The sequence below is a fragment of the Rhinoderma darwinii genome, chromosome 3 (assembly GCF_050947455.1).
Source record: "Rhinoderma darwinii isolate aRhiDar2 chromosome 3, aRhiDar2.hap1, whole genome shotgun sequence".
In the NCBI taxonomy this organism is placed as follows: domain Eukaryota; kingdom Metazoa; phylum Chordata; class Amphibia; order Anura; family Rhinodermatidae; genus Rhinoderma; species Rhinoderma darwinii.
In genome coordinates this window covers 209,861,355-209,880,507 of record NC_134689.1, presented here as the reverse complement: position 1 = coordinate 209,880,507, position 19,153 = coordinate 209,861,355, and the positions used below count along the sequence as shown (strand labels likewise).

The 19,153-nt window shown below is 40.9% G+C and overlaps 1 protein-coding gene across 1 annotated transcript in view; it reads left to right on the top strand.

The window, feature by feature from the left end:
- MAGI2 (membrane associated guanylate kinase, WW and PDZ domain containing 2) overlaps window positions 1-19,153 on the top strand; it is a 967,915-nt gene that overhangs the window by 873,928 nt on the left and 74,834 nt on the right. The window contains exons 17-20 of the mRNA XM_075857349.1: window positions 5,276-5,461; window positions 6,625-6,781; window positions 10,892-11,132; window positions 15,955-16,098. Of these exons, the coding sequence (XP_075713464.1) occupies window positions 5,276-5,461; window positions 6,625-6,781; window positions 10,892-11,132; window positions 15,955-16,098 (728 nt within the window). The remainder of the gene's footprint in view (window positions 1-5,275; window positions 5,462-6,624; window positions 6,782-10,891; window positions 11,133-15,954; window positions 16,099-19,153) is intronic.

Below are 19,153 nucleotides of genomic sequence, written 5' to 3'. Positions count from 1 at the left end.
CCCTCTTGTAAATAGCGCCACATTCCCACCACGTAAATAGCGCCACACTCCCCTCTTGTACTTCGCGCCACACTATAAACAGAGCGGCGAGTGGTAGCCTACCGCTACCACTCTCCGCTCTGCCTGACGTGACTTACCGGAGGAGCTGAGGAGGTCATGTGGCGCAGGCAGCGGCAGAGTTCCTTCTGACTAGGGTTGATGACAGCCCAGGAGTAGACCAGTCCATTCACAGGACCTGAGTCATCTGACCTCATGTCACTTGCTTGAGGTCAGGTGACAGGTCAGGTAACTGGACTGGTCCACTCCCTGGCCGTCACAGACCCCAGTCAGAATGCCGCTGCATGAACTCCTGGCTATTTCTAATGCTGATCTCTGCTGCAGGTGTCTGACATACAGAGCACCTATAAGCAGCGATCAGCTGCTCTGCGACGCTTCCCCCCCTTCCCTAACACCTAGTTGCGCCCGGGGCACATGACCACCTTCCCACCCTAGCTACGCCCCTGCCTTATATCACATACCAGTGTAATCATTCTAAAGACCGTTGTACATAGTCTAGGGCCATGGGCACAAATGACAGGGTAGCATGCAAGCCAGCTGCTATGGAACCAAAAAACTTAGGTGGCTCATTTTGACTGTAAAAGGTAGGATAATTGTGAATGAAGCAGTCAGAGCCAGAAACTGAGAATCGAGGAGTAGGGAAGAGACCGTGGATAACGGAATGCAGAGTGCTAAGGGCCAATGAAGAGAGGGAGGAATGGACACAAGTGAGAAAGTAAAGACCATAATGTTCATAAACATTCTTTTTCCTGGACTCACTTGCTAGTGATGGTGGTCATGGGGGAATAGGACTTCAGGTTTTGCTATGGGGTCCCATTTATAAAGGATACTTGTATATTGCCATCTAGCAGATTTTCCCATGCATTTTGATACAGATTTGCAATGCAAAGGGTGAAATCCGCAGCAAAAATCAGTGGCAGATCTGCAAAATAATAGTCATGCTATTAAATCAGCATTTGAGAAATCTAGTACATGTGGATGGGCTTTTGAACAACCCCTCCACATGTATTGTACTTTGTTGCAGATTTTCAGCGTGGAATTCGCCCTTAAAATCTGCAACAAAACAGCCACATCTGAATTTCGATTACTAGGCAAGCTGAATTCAAGTAAGGCAGGGGGACAGGAGGTATTCGTCATGCATGTTGGACAGCTGAAAAAGTCAAGAGATACAAGAAACAAGTCCATACAAGCTTTATTGACTACAGAAAATCCTTTGACATTGTTGAGTAATTGTATGCCTTTTATATAATAGATCTCAACCCCTTCTAATTATCAAGTCACGGGCATTACAGAAATGGAAAATCAGGCCAAACTTTGGCTACTGCACATTTGATTTAATAATGTATGACTAATTTTCAATATTGGGTGGAAATCTCACCTGGCAGTATCATATCAAGTTTAGACTGGTTTCAGGGCAAAAAGATTTCACATTGCTACCTTACCACATTATAAGTATTTCATTGCCCACTAGCTGTAGTTACAACATGATGTCTTGTCTATGTACAGTGTGATTTTTAGGCCAATGTGTGATTTTGGCTTCACTTGGGAAGAACAATAAACTTTTATCCCATCCTAAAGCATAATATGTCAATATTCAGAGAAAAAATAGCACTATGACCGTTATATACACAAAGTAAGGCCCCATGCACACGACCGTAAAAAAAACTCTGCAATTGCAGACCGCAATATGGTCCGCAATTACGGACCCAACCAGTTCTATTAGCTGCGGACACCCTTCCGTAACGCTACGGAAGGGTTTCCGTGCCATAGAACTGTGCCGGAAGATATGGAGCATGTCCTACTTTTCATCTTTTGCGGGCCGTGCTCCCATACTTTGTATGGGAGCACGGCACGAAAATGCAGCCCGCGTGTGTCGGCGGCTGGTCGTGCCCGCAATCGCATGCCGTGATTACGGGCACGGCTGTGTGCATGAGGCCTAACTGACAATTCAACACTGAAATGTTTTTATTAACCAGGAAAATGTACTCATTTAATAATTAGGTAATGGTTTTTTTCAGAGTTACAGTATTAAGGATATGTTAATAAAGAGCGGATTTGCTACAGGTTTTGACATAAATTTGACTGTGGTTATAACCCTTTGAGGTTCTCCGATTTTATGCAGCAAAATAGAGCATGCTTGGGATTTGAATATCTGCAGCAAACCCTACAATCCACAAAGATTTTTTTTTTTTCTGCAATGTGTGAATGAAGTTTTAAAGAATCCACCCAGTGTGAACACGCCATAACAATTTAAATGTATGCTGTCTTAAAAGGGTTGTACAATACTAGACAACTGATGACCTATCAACCAGATAGGTCATCATTATATCATCAGTGTGGGTCTGACACCCGAATCCCGCACTGATCAGCTGCTCCGGTGGCCTGAGGGCACCAGAAGTTAAGACACATTATGCAATGTACAGAGCCGGAAGCAGTTGGCAGTACAGCAGCTCGACTGCTATTCAGTGGCCGGAGCCAACTGCTTCTAACATGGACAACCGGTGCACGGAGGCAGCCAGAGGCACCCGGTCGGTGGCAGCTTAACGGTGTGGGGTCTGGGTGTCTGACCTCCACAGTTCATGTGCTGATGACCAATCCGGTGGATAGGTAATCAGGTTTCCGGTAGTGGGCAACTCATTTAATGCTGTTTAATGATGTATTCTCAGTGCAGGGGTGTGATTTAATATTTTTACAATAGATTCCCTATTTGGATTACAATGATATACATGTGGGGTGCCCGCGGTGCAGATTGCCGCCGAAAATTATTTCTATATGTATAAACAAATGAAATAATTACAATATTCCAAATGCACTATATATTAATGTGAAATGTAAATAAATATTAATGTATGTAACAGTCATTGCATATAAATTATCCAAACTTGTGTGCCCCTTCCCCATACCATGCTAGAATTTAACCTGGTGTGCCACACTATGAATACATGCCTCCCCACACTCAATGCATTACATTTACCATTTGTTTATGGACCTACGTATTTGTGCACATGTAGTACTTAAGACAAGTTCAGCCTATTTAGGTAGGTTGTGTAGCTGTTGAAGGAAGGAGAGTTGTGCTGCGAGCACAGCATGCCAGGCCAAGTTTATCGACTTTCTGTCACACCACTAAATACAATCGTTTAAGTACAGATACATTATCAAAATCACACTTTAGGCCCTGTTCACATCTGCGTCGGGCCATTCTGTTATTCTGCACTGAACGGCGGCTGACTGAACCCATTGACTTAAATAGGTTCCGTCAGCTTTTCGTTCGGGTGTCTGTGGGTTTTACCGGAAATAATAGGGCAGCATGTTGCGCTATTGTTAACGGGAATCTCTGCTGGATCTGCGACAGAGGTTCCTAACGGAGCCTCCGACACAGATGTGTACAGGCCCTAATGCAAGCTCGTAACATAGATACAGTACCAGTAACAAGTTCATAACATAAATGCATCACCACAACCAAGCTCAGTACATATATACAGCAGCAGAACAAAGCTCAGTACATATATACAGCAGCAGAACAAAGCTCAGTACATATATACATCACCAGAACAAAGCTCATAATATAAATATAGTACCAGAAACAAGCTCAGTACATAAATACATCACCAGAACAAAGCTCAGCACATATATACAGCACCAGAACAAAGCTCAGTACATAAACACAGCACCAGAACAAAGCTCAGTACATATATACAGCTCCAGAATCAAGCTCAGTACATAAATACAGCACCAGAACAAAGCTCAGCACATATATACAGCACCAGAACCAAGCTCAGTACATAAACACAGCACCATAACAAAGCTCAGTACATATATACAGCTCCAGAATCAAGCTCAGCACATAAATACAGAACCAGAATCAAGCTCCGTACGTAAATACAGCACCAGCACCAAGCTCATAAAATAAATACAGTACCAGAATCAAGCAATACAGAGATTAATACACACTGTACACCCTAAACATAGTATCTTCCAACATTGCTCCCTGAATATAATAGCAACACAAACGGTGCCCCCTGAATAAGATAATAACCCTCACTGTGCCACCTGATTAAAAAAAAGCCCACAATGTGCCCCCTGAATGAAAATATGCCCCACACTCCGAATAAATCAATGGCCACACCATGCCTCCTGAATAAATGTATGTCTTACACTGTGCCCCTGAATACAAATGTGCCCCCAAACTGTGCCCCTAAATAAAAAAAAAGTGGCTTCCGCCATCCCAGTAAACAATACTCGAATACTGACGTCCCTGTGCCATCATCCAGCCTGCATCACAGAGAAGGCGTTGAGGGTCAGTGCAGGGAGTGTAGCGCAACTACTATATTACTATATTCAATTGTATCTGCGCCTTAAGGACGCAAGTACAATTGAATCCATGATAGGTGGAGCGGGTTGTCATCCTGCCTCTCTCCGGTTCTGCGAAGCTGCTGTTATTTTAAAAATTGGTTTGGGAGACCAGCTACATCTCACCCCTGTCTCAGTGTCTAACTGATGACTAATGAATGGAGAAAAACAAATCCTTACACCCGTGTCTTTATAGATAGTGCAGCATAATGATTATTCCTGACAGCAGAAAACAACGGGTTTAATAGGAGTTAAAGTCCCACAGTATCATAAAATATCTAGGAAGATGAGGAGGACTGCATATACTCCTGATACCAGGAGGTGGCATACAGTACCTGTATACAATCTCCTATCTGATGATGTTAGTGGTTTAATCTGCCTGTCTAGTCTTCAGCAATACAATAGGCTTGTTATTCAGTCATTATAATCCTATCCACTAGTGATAGATGGATGTCCTTTAGTATGCATAACACAACAGTAAACGGGGATGTTTGAAAAAGGGCATAGTTAGGGGGTATTACTAGGTCATGTGCCGTGGGTGCACATGACTTGTTGGCACCCTGCCTTCGCCTGGGTATTTAGAGATAGGGCAAGGGCGGCAAATTGTTCCTTTTCTCCGACTGAAGCAAGGCCTAGTTTCAGCTTCGTAGGAAGTGTCAGCTTTTTTATACTCTAGTAGCCTTTTTTAAAACTATAATATTTCAGTATTTATTTTTGTATAGATTGTCACAGGGGAGAGGAGGAAAATAAAAACCGTTAAAAAAATTTTTTCAAAATGTGATGATGGATTCACTGTAACATCATAATTGTATATGGTGTGGCGTATTGTAGTCTTCCTCTAGTCTTAATCATACGATTTTTTTTGCAGCTGTACCACATAAAATTGGTCGAATTATTGAGGGAAGCCCTGCGGATCGATGTGGAAAGTTGAAAGTTGGAGACCGGATCTTAGCTGTGAATAACCAATCTATCATTAACATGCCTCATGCGGATATTGTTAAACTGATTAAAGATGCCGGGTTAAGTGTGACACTATGCATCATTCCTCAGGAGGGTAAGAATCATATCACCATTTACAATTAAATTATGGTCTCAATGCTGCCAACATTTACATTTGATAAGAATTTTTGTGTTAGTTTTTTAGTACTTACATGAATCAATTTATGAAGAATAAGATTTGTGGTTATTTTACTTAGTCAGTCCTCATGTACTTTATATAACACAGTGAAACCAGCAAATTCTTTTTCTGGCCTTGAGGTTTCATGCAATATATTTTGTATTCTCTTTATTGATCACATCAATTTCTTTCTGCAAAGTAGTTTGCAATTGATCACTTCCTTTTGATGTAATTATAACAGTATTATTAAACAGCAATTGCTATGGAAAGCCAGGGAAACTTTCCTTAGAATGACACACTAGTTCACCTAGAAAATAGAGACGAGGCAGCACTTTCAAAATGAATGGGAATTTATTCACTCAACAGTGCGACGTTTCAGTCCTTTCTTTTCTATTTTATTTTTTTTACACTAGTTCACCTGTCCACCAAGGGTTAATATTTGTATGGCAGATAACATATAAATAGGGCATATAACAGTGAAGTAAACATATATTATAATATATAAAAGCTTTAGGTCTTAACGGACATTTCTACTTTGATAGAGGTTCCAAAACAAAAGGCCAATATGTACCTAGGGGTTGTAATATAGCCATGATTCTATGGTTTGCTGTTGAGATATAATCTAGTTAATTTAAATCAATCTTTGTGTTTAATGTGGCTTGTACATAGAATGTATTTGGTCATAACAGACAAGGATTAAAATTGAAAAGATTGGAAAGGTTTTTAGTTGTAAAACAAGAGGAGTTCGTTTTTATGAAACAAAACATGGAAAGTGTCAACACTTACAAAATGGCAGAATAATTGGAAATATGTATATGTTTGAGGACATAATGTACTCTAGATGTCACAAGAATTTAGCGAAAAAAAAGTTGGAAAAATGACTGAAGCATGCAAAATTACAGGGATTTAACTGAAACTGATTTTTTTTAATCTTGCCTTTAATTTTTAATTTTACATAAATTTTACATGATGACATCTGCACATATTTCATACATATTATAAGAAATGTCATGCAATAAAAAAATTTGCTCAGTAGGTGTGTTAACAGACATCAGAATAGCTTCCATAATTTTACTGATTTGATATTCTTGGGTTCACAGAACTGAACAGTCCAGCTTCTGCTCCAAGTTCAGAAAAGCAGAGTCCAATGGCTCAGCAGCACAGCCCAATGGCACAACAAAGTCCAGTAGCTCAACAGAGTCCAGTAACGCAGCCGCTGCCTCCACAGCCGCTACAGTTACAAGGCCATGAAAGCAGGTACAAACTAATGAACTAGTTTAATCTAGAGCTGTTTGCTTCTGTGTTTTCCTTTGATTTCATTTGTCTTTGAATGTATTCCAAATATTTTATGTTTGATTTTGTTTCCTTGAATCAATTGCCAAATGGAAACAAGCATCGCAGTATGTAATGCAAGACATAATGTGACATAAAATGCTGTAATAAGCATGCTGGTACAACATTTACAAAACTATAACTACAGGTGTGCATAAAGTTGCACATCAACAGCTGCTTGAAAACAAAAAACATCTATTAATGTTTACAGGCACACACGGATATAACCAGGGGTGGGATTCAGATTTTTAACAACAGGCTCCCTGTTTTGCGGACAAGGATATACGCGTCGGGGGGGGGGGGGGGGTCGAAGTGTTTTGGAGTGTATCGCACCATGGAAAATTATTCTAATAATACACTAAAACAATTACAATATTCCAAATACGCCCTATATTAAAGTGGACTCTAAATAAAGAAATTCCCTGTCCAGAATGTTTAAGTGTGGATTACCACACTATGTATATAATTACATAAGCGTACATATACCTACCTACCGACGCTCATTATATTAAACTGACCCATTATGTATAGACCTATATGCGCACATTTAATATCCTAAGGCTGCTCAGCCCATTTAGTTAGGCTATGGACTGTGAGAAGGGTGGAGGACAGTGCGGTGTGCGCAGTAATCTGCGACAACTCTCTCGGCTAATGCACAGATACGGTGCCTTGAGCAAGCTCAGTACATATGTATAGCTCCAGAACCAAGCTCAGTACATATATGCAGCACCAGAACAAGCCAAGTACATAAATACAACACCAGAACCAAGCTCAGTACATATATACAGCACCAAAACCAATCTCAGTACATATATATACAGCACCAGAACCAAGCCAAGTACATAAATACAACAACAGAACCAAGCTCAGTACATATATACAGCACCAGAACAAAGCCAAGTACATAAATACAACACCAGAAGCAAGCTCAGTACATACATATAACACCAGAACCAAGCTCAGTACATATATACAGCCCCAGAACCAAGCTCAGTACATATATACAACACCAGAACCAAGCTCAGTGCATATAAAGTGCACCAGAACCAAGCTCAGCATATAAATACAGCACCAGTACCAAGCTCAGTACATATATACCGTACCAAAACCAAGCTCAGCATATAAATGCAGCACATATATATGTACTGAGCTTGTTTCTGGTGTTGTATATATTTACTGAGCTTGGTTTTGGTGTTGTATATATGTACTGAGCTTGTTTCTGGTGTTGTATATATGTTCCGAGCTTGGTTCTGGTACTGTATATATGTACTGAGCTTGGTTTTGGAGCTCTCTATATATATATATATATATATATATATATATATATATATATATATATATATATACGTACTGAGCTTGGTTCTGTTGTTGTATATATGTACTGATCTTTGTTCTGGAGTTGCATATATGTTATGAGCTTCTCTTTGGTGGTGTTTGTATCTATTGAGCTTGGTTGTTATGATGTATATAACTCCAGAACGAAGCTCAGTACATATATACACCATCAGAACTAAGTTCAATACATAAATACAGCACAAGCACAAATGCAGCTCAATACAGAGATCATTTGCAAATTCAGTTTAAGCCTTGTCATATAATATTGTACGGCATAAAACTACAGCTCCCAGTATAGCCAGAATGATGGTAAGGATATGCTGTGAGTTGTTGTTTCACAAAAAAAAGAATGATAGTACTGATCAGTCACAGGGAGAATAAACATTTACAGTTTTCGACGACTTCTCAGTTTGGAGTTGTTCTTTTTCTCTTTTCTTTGGTCCTCTATGATGACTTCTCCCGGCTACGGCCCATTTCTGCAATTTGCCGCTCCGATATCTTCAGCTTCTCACTTCTCACTTTTCCAACCTATAAACGAAGATAAAATTGTCATGGTCCCGCACTCTGTGCTCCTAAATAAAATAGTATCATCCCTGAATATAATAGTACTATACACTGTGCTCCTGAATATAATTGTACTATACACTGCACTACTGAATATAATAGTACTATACACTGTGCTCCTGAATATAATAGTACTATACACTGTACTCCTGAATATAAAGGAACTATACACTGTACTCCTGAATATAATAGTACTATACACTGTGCTCCTGAATATAATAGTACTATACACTGTATCCATGAATAAAATTGTGTCAAACACTGTAAAGTAATGCACCAAACACAGGGCCTTTTACACCAGCCGATATTCGGCCTATGCTGCGAGCGCCGATCAACGATACATCGTTGATAAGCGCACGTTTGCTACTGTCACACGGAGCTATTGATGGGGACGAGCGGTCATTACTCCCATTGCTCGTTCCCATACATTATTATCATGTCAGCAGCGCATCTCCCTGTTTACACAGGGAGATGTGCTGCCGACAACGATATTATTTAACTTTTTTAAGACCATATGACCAGCAGATGATTGAGCACTTGCTCGTTCATCTGCTGATCGCTGCCCTGTTTACACAGGGCAATTGTTAGCAACGAGCATTCTAAGAATGCTGGTCTGCCCGATAGTTAAGGACGCGAATACAATTGAGTGCAGTGGACCTGTTTCGGCTTCCCGCTTCATCCAGTTCTGCGAAGCGGCTGTAATTTTTGGAACCGACCGGATCCCCCCCCCCCCGGATATAACCAAGTACAAGCTTGAGAATAAAAAAAGTGCTTAAAAGAGTGGACTGGGAGAAAAAGTGTCAGAATTAAGAGAATTTAATGTAGCACATTTAGCCTTGTAAAAAATTTTTTTTTACATAAGTTCGCATTTACCTTAGGCAAAAAAAATGATGCACTAAATTTCAGGCTGCAATCCCCATTCATTCATTTATTTTCATATCCCGTGATTTTCAGTTAACAACACGCTCCTAATACAAAACTTGACTTATGTGGGCATGACCCTCCCAATAATACATGCTAGACATGCGTTCTGTGACTCCAGGACGCTGCTACCTTCACCAGCTTTTATGAGCTAGCACAGCTGCATTCCTGTACTGCTTTCCCCTTATATATATATATATATATATATATATATATATATATATATATATAAAAAAGATGCAGCCCCTGTGTGATCTCCTCTGTTTTGTGCAGTAGATACAGCTAGTATGATCTCCCTATAACCCCCCTCCAAAAAATAAATAAAACTCTACCATGGGTGCTCTCCTCTTTCTCTACACTCTGATACAACCTGCTCTACTATGTACAACGTCTTCCCCTATCCCTGCTCCCACTTAGCTTACACATTGCATCACCACAGCCACATTTATGTAAAAGAGTTGCACAGACTCTACAGCAACAAAATGGTGGGACGTTTTTAATGAAGACAATTTAAAAAAGTTGTTATTTTTGCATTTAGAAAGCAAATGAGCAAGAAGAAAAAAAATCAGTGCAATGTCTACATAGCCTTTAGGGTGAGTTGTTCTTAAAGGGGTTTTTCCATCTTGGACATTTATGACATGTCCACAGGATATACCATAAAAGCCGGATAGATGCGGGTCCCACCTTAAACCCCATTCTAGCTTACTCGTCTCCCGCTGCCTCCCGGCCACATCCTGGTTAGGTGGTCGGGCAGTTACGAAAACAGTCGAGCTCACTGAGCTACGCTGTTTCCGTAACTCCCATAGAAGTGAATGGGAGTTCCGGAAACAGCGTAGCACGGTGAGCTATGCTGTTTCCAAAGCTACCGAGTTCCGGAAAAAGCGTAGCTCGCCGCGTTACGCTGTTTCAGTAACTCCCATTCTATTCTATGGGATAACTCAGCGAGCACTTGACTGTTTCCGTAACTCCTGACCACCTAACCAGGAAGTGACCGGAAGTGACCGGTGGAACCCGCATCTATCAGACTTTTATGGCATATCCTGTGAATATGCCATAAATGTCAAAGATGGGAAAACCCCTTTAACATTTACAAAGAAAATGTGAAAAATCACACTGTCTGGATTTTGTTTACAGAGCAATTCATTACCAACAGAATTGTAAAGCTTTAATGTATAGTTAGAGCACAATTATGGCTAATATTATGACTCTATGTAGCTACAGGTCAGAAGTTAAAGCCAGACAGGATGTAAAACCAGACATAAGGCAGCCACCCTACACGGATTACCGACAGCCATCAACGGATTATAGGCAGCCTCCAGTAGATTACCGGCATCCACCAGTAGTTGATTACCAGCAACCTCCCCCTATGGACTACAGGCAACCTCCTCTAATAGAGTACCGGCAACATTCTCCTGACACTAGGCAATATCCACTTCCTGACTATCGGCAATTCCAGGTGGGAATTTCTATTGTTTTCCCTTTATTTATGAAAAATACTGTTATCTTTTTATATACTGGAACTTAACTTTGGTATGAAACATTTGTACATTATATCATTACTCTATAATGTTATAGCTTTTCAAAGATTAATAAAAGTATTCAGAACTTAGTCCTCGACATTTACCAATATGTTTAATTTTTTTAACATAGCAATCCGTGTAAAAACCCATTCTTGTATTACGCATTGGAAAATGATAAAAACAAAAGGAAAGAGAAACATTGTTTTATTCTTTTTTCTTGGGGTCAAAGTACCTTACATGTAAGTCATCCCAGTATGTAATTGCTGCAAAATGCCGTACGTGTACATCACAGTAATTGAGATCACTAGTGTGAGAGTAGCTAAGATGAAGGATCACACACAGTAACGGGCAGGATTGTCACTGTCAGGCTCCCATGGCTGTCCAGTATTAGTGCCTGTTAGGGCATACCTTAAGTTTGCCCTAACTCATGCCTGTAGTTTTTACCTGCACAGCCAATAATGAAATGTGCTTGTCACAAAGTCCATGGGAAATGATACTGTCATGGGGCCCGTAGAGGATTGTGTGAACCCACTGTGTCACCAAGGGAATTGACGTGGGGCTAAACTACAAAGTGGAGTCTAAGGGGACACCAGGTATTCACCTTTTAACCTCTATACAAGGGTCTGAACTTTGCTGCAGGATAATCTCTAATCGTTATCCCCAGTCTCCCTTGGCAACGGCCAACGTAAACAGGTGTAGTACAAGCAGACAGAATGCGAGGCCAGGTATAGAAAAAGTCAGGGCAGGCGTCAAACGGCCACTCACAGTTGGTAGAGGAAAAGATCAGGGCAGGCGGCAGAGGTTCGTCTTGGGACACCAGCAATTGGTCAGGGCAGGCGGCAGGCAAGGATAGTCAAAGGTACACGCTGGGGTCAATCACAGGAAATCAAACCAAGTTTAACGCAGGATATCACTAGATTAGCTAGGAAACCTAATTGCTCAGGCAAGTATAGGAACGGGAGGTACCTTTTTACACCTTAAGAAAGCTGGATGGAAATTTGTTGCGCACTGGCCCTTTAAGAGTAGGTGAATCAGCGCGTGCACACTAGGAAATGCTGAAGGAGAGCGGCGTGATGGACATGTGTCTTTTTTCAACCGTACAAACTATGTAACTATGTAACTATGTAACTATGATGGAGAGCACGCCCAACTTGGAGAGATGGAGGGACGAGGCCCCAGCTAGGAGTCAGGGGACACCGCGGAGAAGTAAGTATACGGCAGGGGCAGGTGTTACATTGATATACAAATAGGACATTGGTTTCCAGTTAAAAAAAGTTAAATTAAAATTCCTCACCAGGCGACAGAGGCTACATCGACTTACCTGCAAACGCCGATGCTGCTGCAGAATCAACTGTAGCCTCTGTCGCCTGGTGCCGATGTGTCCTCGCACGTCCGACACGATGCAGGACCTGGGGCAAGAAGTGACGTCACAGCATGATCTCTCGAGAACACGCTGTGTGTCTGTGCACTGCCAGAAGCTGGGTGTTAACGAAGAGAAGTGGATGATGCTGATTCGTCAGCATCATACACTTCTATTCACAACGCCCAGCTAGTAAAAAAAGTAAAAACGCCCAGATGTACATACACAATACACGCCCAGTTGTACTTTAACTTTAAACACGCCCAGTTGTACTTTAGAAAGCCTCATTTGCATAAATATAAAAATGGTCATAACTTGGCCAAAAATGCTCGTTTTTGAAAAAAAAAAACGTTACTCTTATCTACATTGCAGCACCGATCTGCTGCAATAGGAGATAGGGGTTGCAAAATCTGGTGACAGAGCCTCTTTAACTAACGGACAACTCCATACATACTTGCTGTGGATTAAAAAACGGCACCGCTTTTCCGTTTATCATTTACACAGCGTGTGGATGAGATTTTCAAATCTTATCCACTCTGCTGCTACTGTATTATTCTGAAGATTGTTATTACTCTGAGGCTACATTCGCATAAATCTGTCCGTGTGCGTTGCGTTTTTGTATCAGTGTGCTTTGCGTGTGGCATGTGTTTTTCACACACTTGCACTTTTTTTCAATGTAATTGATGTGTGAAACACGGACAGCACATGGATTTGCGTCTGTGTGCTGTCCGTGGTTTTCACACACCCATTGATATCAATGAGCGACTAGGTGCGTGAAAACGAACCAATATAGGACATGCAGTGAGTTTCACGCAACGGATACTCGCTGCATGAAAACTCACGCATGTGTCAATAGCCCCATTGAAATCAATGGTTCCATGTGCTGTGCATTGTTTCACAGCACACGGACGAGAGTCACACTCATCTGAATGAGCCCTAAGGCCTCATGCACACGGTCCGTGATTAAGGCACTGAGGGGCAGCGGAGTGTCATCTGCAGGCCGTCCGAAACCACAGACCGTGCAATTGCGGACTGTATAATGACCTGTCCTATTTTTTTTGCGGTCCAGGCTCCGAACAATGCACGGACCGTGGAAATCATGGTCGTATGAATTGGCCTATAGGATCGCATGTGTTCTATACTATCTGCAATTGTGGTTACGCAATTGCAGATAGTATACTTCTGTATTGCAGTGTCTTATACCTGTCAGCGTAACGCTGACAGGCATCCTGAGGCAGACCGGAGGCGGACCAGAGGCAGGGCCCAATAGGTGTACTGAGATGGCATACCTGGGGGCCATTGTTAGACCCCCAGCTGCCATACAGTATCAACCCATCAGCAGGCTTATGTTATTTTGCAGGAACTACAGATGTAGCCAAATTTATCTTGACTCTGATAACTTGCTGCAGCGTGATATCACACAACAAAAGCTATTGAAAAAGTTAAAGTTTGACACTGTGTATTTAATGTATTAACAGTCAAGATAAAGATGGCTACCTCTGTACATAGTTCCCATGATGTAACTATATATCATGGGATGGAAAGAGGTTAAATAAAAAAATAATGGGTGTTGGAATGCGAGGAGGCAAAAATGAAAAACAAATCCCAAATATTTACCAATGATATCTATAGTAAAATAGATTTGCTTATAAGCTGTTACTACTCAAGAGTCACATATTCGCAATTTTTTTTAAGGCATTTCCAGTAAAAGTGAAGTCTTTGTTAGTCGAGCAAGCGGCTTAAAGCCTTCAACTGCAACTTTCTAATATAATTTATGTTTCCATTTCTCACCATATTTGTTTGCTGTCAGTGAATGAGAATGTTTACATTCACAGGCCATAAAACAAGTTAGTGACCTTTTATTTTCTGTCTCATGTGGGTTCTCCTCTGATATATAACATTACTATCTATTTAATGTACAATTTACTATCATCAAGGGGATCGGCGAACATACATTTATTTGCTAGGGGGCCCTATCAACCCTAGTTACACCCCTGGGTACCTACCTCAACCTGCTCTCAGCTGAGAAGTGGATACAATTGTATCAAGTCTGGGCAATGCTATAGTTTCCGCTAAAAAAATGGAAGCCCTACGGAACGGAAACAAAAGGAAACCATTTGCAACGGAACCATTACCATTGAAATCAATGGCAATGCAAATGGAAGCTATGGTTTCCATTTGGCATCTGTTCCCCTGACGGGATGGATGAACGTAAACCGAACCCGTCGCTGATGTGAACGAGGCCTTAATACATCAGCAGCGGCACAAAGCTCTCTGCTAGTTTGCCACAGTGTATCAGTCTAGAGCTCAGGCTGTTTAGCTCACAGGGCAGATGACTGTAAATAATAGTCTTCTCATTCACTCACAGCAAACACGTGAAAATGGTGAGGTATTAAAACATAAAGTTTATTAGAAAGTTGCAGAACTTTCATTTATACAGTGATTAAGCATTTGTAATGCCAGAAAACGCCTTTAATGCATTGGAGATTGAAGTAACAATGAAGTGTCAATGTAGACTAGGGAATTCTAAATAATAAAGGTTAGAATATAAGTTTTATTTTTCATTCAATTTTTATTTTACAATCCTAACATGACTGGTTCAGAGTCAAAATGGCTACATTAGAGTCTTTGATAATTATACAATAGCTCATATTTTTTTCATTCCTATTAAAATGTATCGAATATTTTTAACAAATGATTATGAAGTAGAAGGGTGCGGTGGATGAGAATCGCCTTTGTTTTTTTCCCCCTTATGTCTGGGTTCACACGACCATGATACGTCCGTAATTGACGGACGTATTTCGGCCGGAAGTCCCGGACCGAACACACTGCTGGGAGCCGGGCTCCTAGCATCATAGTACAACACTCGGAGTCCCTGCCTCGCTGCCTGACAACTGTCCCGTACTGTAATCATGTTTTCAGTACGGGACAGTAGTAGTAGTAGTAGTAGTAGTAGCAGGGACTCCTAGCGTCGTACATAACTATGATGCTAGGAGCCCGGCTCCCTGCACTGTGTTCAGTCCGGGACTTGCAGCCGAAATACGTTCCGTCCATTACGGACGTAATGTGCTCGTGTGAATCCAGCCTATTAGTCCCTGGACTTTTTTAGTCACAGATGTCAAAGGTTATACAATGCAATTCACGTATGCATTTATTTGGCTTATTAAAAGACCTAAAGAGCTATTCTATTCTCACCTTTTGTACACCCCTGAAGTATAGGGCATCACCTTTCATTTTCAAGCTCATACCGCCTTTATGAACCTTTCAAAGAAAATATCAGAGTATAAAAGATTTTTTTGCAAAATATGACACGTGGTCAACCGTAGTGAAGTGCTTGCATGCTGAGAAGTCTCCACAGCAAACATTAACCCATTAAATAACTTTCCTCTTTTTTGTAGGATTATAACTATTTCACTGTAGAGATGGAAAAGGGAGCTAAAGGTTTTGGATTCAGCATACGAGGTGGAAGAGAGTACAAGATGGACTTGTATGTGTTGAGGCTTGCAGAGGATGGCCCTGCTATACGAAATGGAAGGATGAGGGTAAGGTAACCCTATGTAATCTATCCCTTTATCCCTAGAATACATTTGTTTTTGCCAATTATATCAGAACAACCAACCATGAGGCCTCAAAAGAAAGCCAAGTGGAGCTGACAGGAGGCGAAGTGGCAACTCTTTCCTAGTGACGCTACTTTCTTTCTATCAATTGGCAGGGGTCCAAGTGGTCAGACCACCACCTATAGGGCATTGACGGCATATCCTAGCAATAAACTGCCAGTGTCTGTCCTAGAACAAACCATTTAATGTATTGCTGATATTTGAAATTTGTCAATTATTTATTACATTTAGAGAAAACACTTCAGGGAGGGAGAAAAGAAGGAATTTCAAAATTTAGTCGGGTAATTTATTTACTCTGTTGTATAGAAATCCACAGGTCTGTTTCTTAGCTTTATTCTTTTGAGTGATTGAGAGCTTTATAGACTTTTAATGTAAGTTTGGGTGTTTATATGTAAGCATGGGGAATAAGAGGTAAATGAGAACACTGTTGAGTAAAAAGCCGTAGTAATCAGGCAGGAAGAATAAATAGGTTAGGCATGGCCGATTAACACAGCAGTTCTTTGTGGCATAATTTCATTCTCTCTCAGGTCACGGAGCAAAAAATAAGTAATTTTGTCTGAATTGCTTTTATTTCCATATTCAAGGCTAATTGCTAAACTTACTCCTAAATTATTTTATGATTTTATTTCCATACAAAATGTAGGAGCGTTACTAGCAAACCTGTATGTTAATAAAATATATAGTACCTGCAAAGGGAAATATTATTGCCGATTTAAATGATTTTATTATGTTTTTATTAGTGGAGAAATCAAAGGTTAAAAAAAGTTACAGTTGATATCACTTTTGTGAGTTCCCTGGCTATAACTGTGCTTTATTTTTGCATAGTTGCATGGAACAGATTAGACTAATCTCTTGTGTTAGTTGCAGGGCGTGATCAAGATAAGGCTGCTGTGTTACCTGTCAGTTGATCTGAAACATTTTGCCCCCATCGGCTTCGCATTTACCACTCAGATCCCCCTACTGCAATTTCTGAGCTTCCCTTCTATGGCTCACCCGCCATCTAAGTATAACCTGTGCATGCCCACTTTTAATTGCATCATACTTTTTATTATCATAGCACACACAGGACATAACATCAATAAGGTCAAATATCCTATTTATCAAGCACTTAATACAATAGACCATAGAGGCAAGTGATTGGTTCCAAAGTCAGCTCAAAAAGGGTTTGCTTTCTGCTCGACCATTGCAGAACAATAATGTTTCAGAACCTATGCCCACAAGGGGATCTTCTAGTACTCTAGTGGGCCAATCCGACCCTGAGTAGGGCAAAAGGTACTGTATTTCTGAAAATGTTGAAGCTTACAAATGCTGGAGGGAAATTTAATATGAATCAGTTAAAGGAGCTACAATTTATAATCCTTCGCATTAGCAATAAATCTAAGCTAAAAATGGCCATTGAGCTGTACCACTATACTCTGCTTCTTTGTATTTGATATTACAATTAATATCATAAGGGCCACAACTAAAACACTAAATATTATGGCACAGGCCTGCTTCCTGCACTTTACCATCACCTACCTAAGTTCAACTTTAAATTTCTCCCCCTTAATATTTTTAATAACAGAATATTCCTGCAGTTTATAGTCAAATGTTGCTTCTTCCTTTATTTTATCCATTGCTTCAACCAATATAGTTTTCTACTGTGCAGGAATGCACCTAGCTTTCTGCTGCCGGAGGCGCAAAGTGAAGTGGCGTCCCAACCGCACCACAGGCTGGGCGAGGGGGATAGAGGACATCCACTGAGAGCATAGAAAAAAACTTTATAACTTTTATGTTCACACATGGAAAATCTGTTCAATACAAGTGTATAGGATTTATCAAAATCCTGATCACATGCTGCATAAATTCTACATTGTATTACCAGCAGATAATTACATACCCACCCGCACTCGCTATATTGCACTTTTCCATTATACCACTATAGATGTACTATCAGCATCATAGTCGCACATAGTCCATTAGAGTAGCGTTTCTCAATTTTTCAAAGCCAAGCCAATTTGCCCAAGTAAATGACATTAAAGTACCCCCAAGCATTAAGATAGTGTGAGAATCCCTTTAGAGAAATGGTGTGTACCCCCTGGGGTAATGTACCTTAGGTTTAGATCCTAGGCATTAGAGTGTGCACTTAGAGAAGAGGGGAGTATTGGGTAAGGATTACTACTTTTTTTTTTTAACAAGAACTTTCAGTAAATAATTACAGTACCAGATCCAAGCACAGTAGATAAATATACCAAGCTCTGTTCAAAATAATTGTACCAGAACCAAGCTTAATTCATAAATGCGGTACCAGAACTAATCACAGTTAATAAATACAGTACAAGAACCGAGCATAGTAAATAAATATAGTATCAAAACCAAGATCAGTAAATGGGGCACCAGAACCAAGCTCACACATATATACAGTGCTAGAACCAAGCACAGTATTGTGCTTTCTAATACCCCTAACATTGTGTCATTTTGCTGCTACAATACTATATAACTAACCTAACTAGTAAATGAAGACAAGCACCATGTTGACAGTACTATAGAAAACCATTTTATACATAAAGTCAAAGGCCATTTTGAATCAAAGCATTCACTCACTAGAGGATTCTAAAGGACTATGGTGGGCCAGTCCCACCCTGCATGTAATAGACACTATACTGTAGCTGTTCGGGGCAGCACATCACCCATAAAACAAATAGGAAATGGCAAGACGGTGTCCTGTCACTGAACAAGCTGGAAGGATGGGCACCTATGCAAAGAAAAAGGGTCAGATAAAAATAATGCAGGAATGTGACTAAGGCAGTGGCGTAACTACCGCTATAGCAGCCGTAGCGGCTGCTACGGGGCCCGCGGCATGAGGGGGCCCGTGTCGCCTGCCGGCACGGGCCCCAGCCAAGGCCGGAGGCTCCGCTAGCAGCCACTATGGCTGCTACAGCGGGACGCCACTGAACACTACGGCAGAGCAGGGAGGTATCTCCCCGCTCTGCCATTAAAC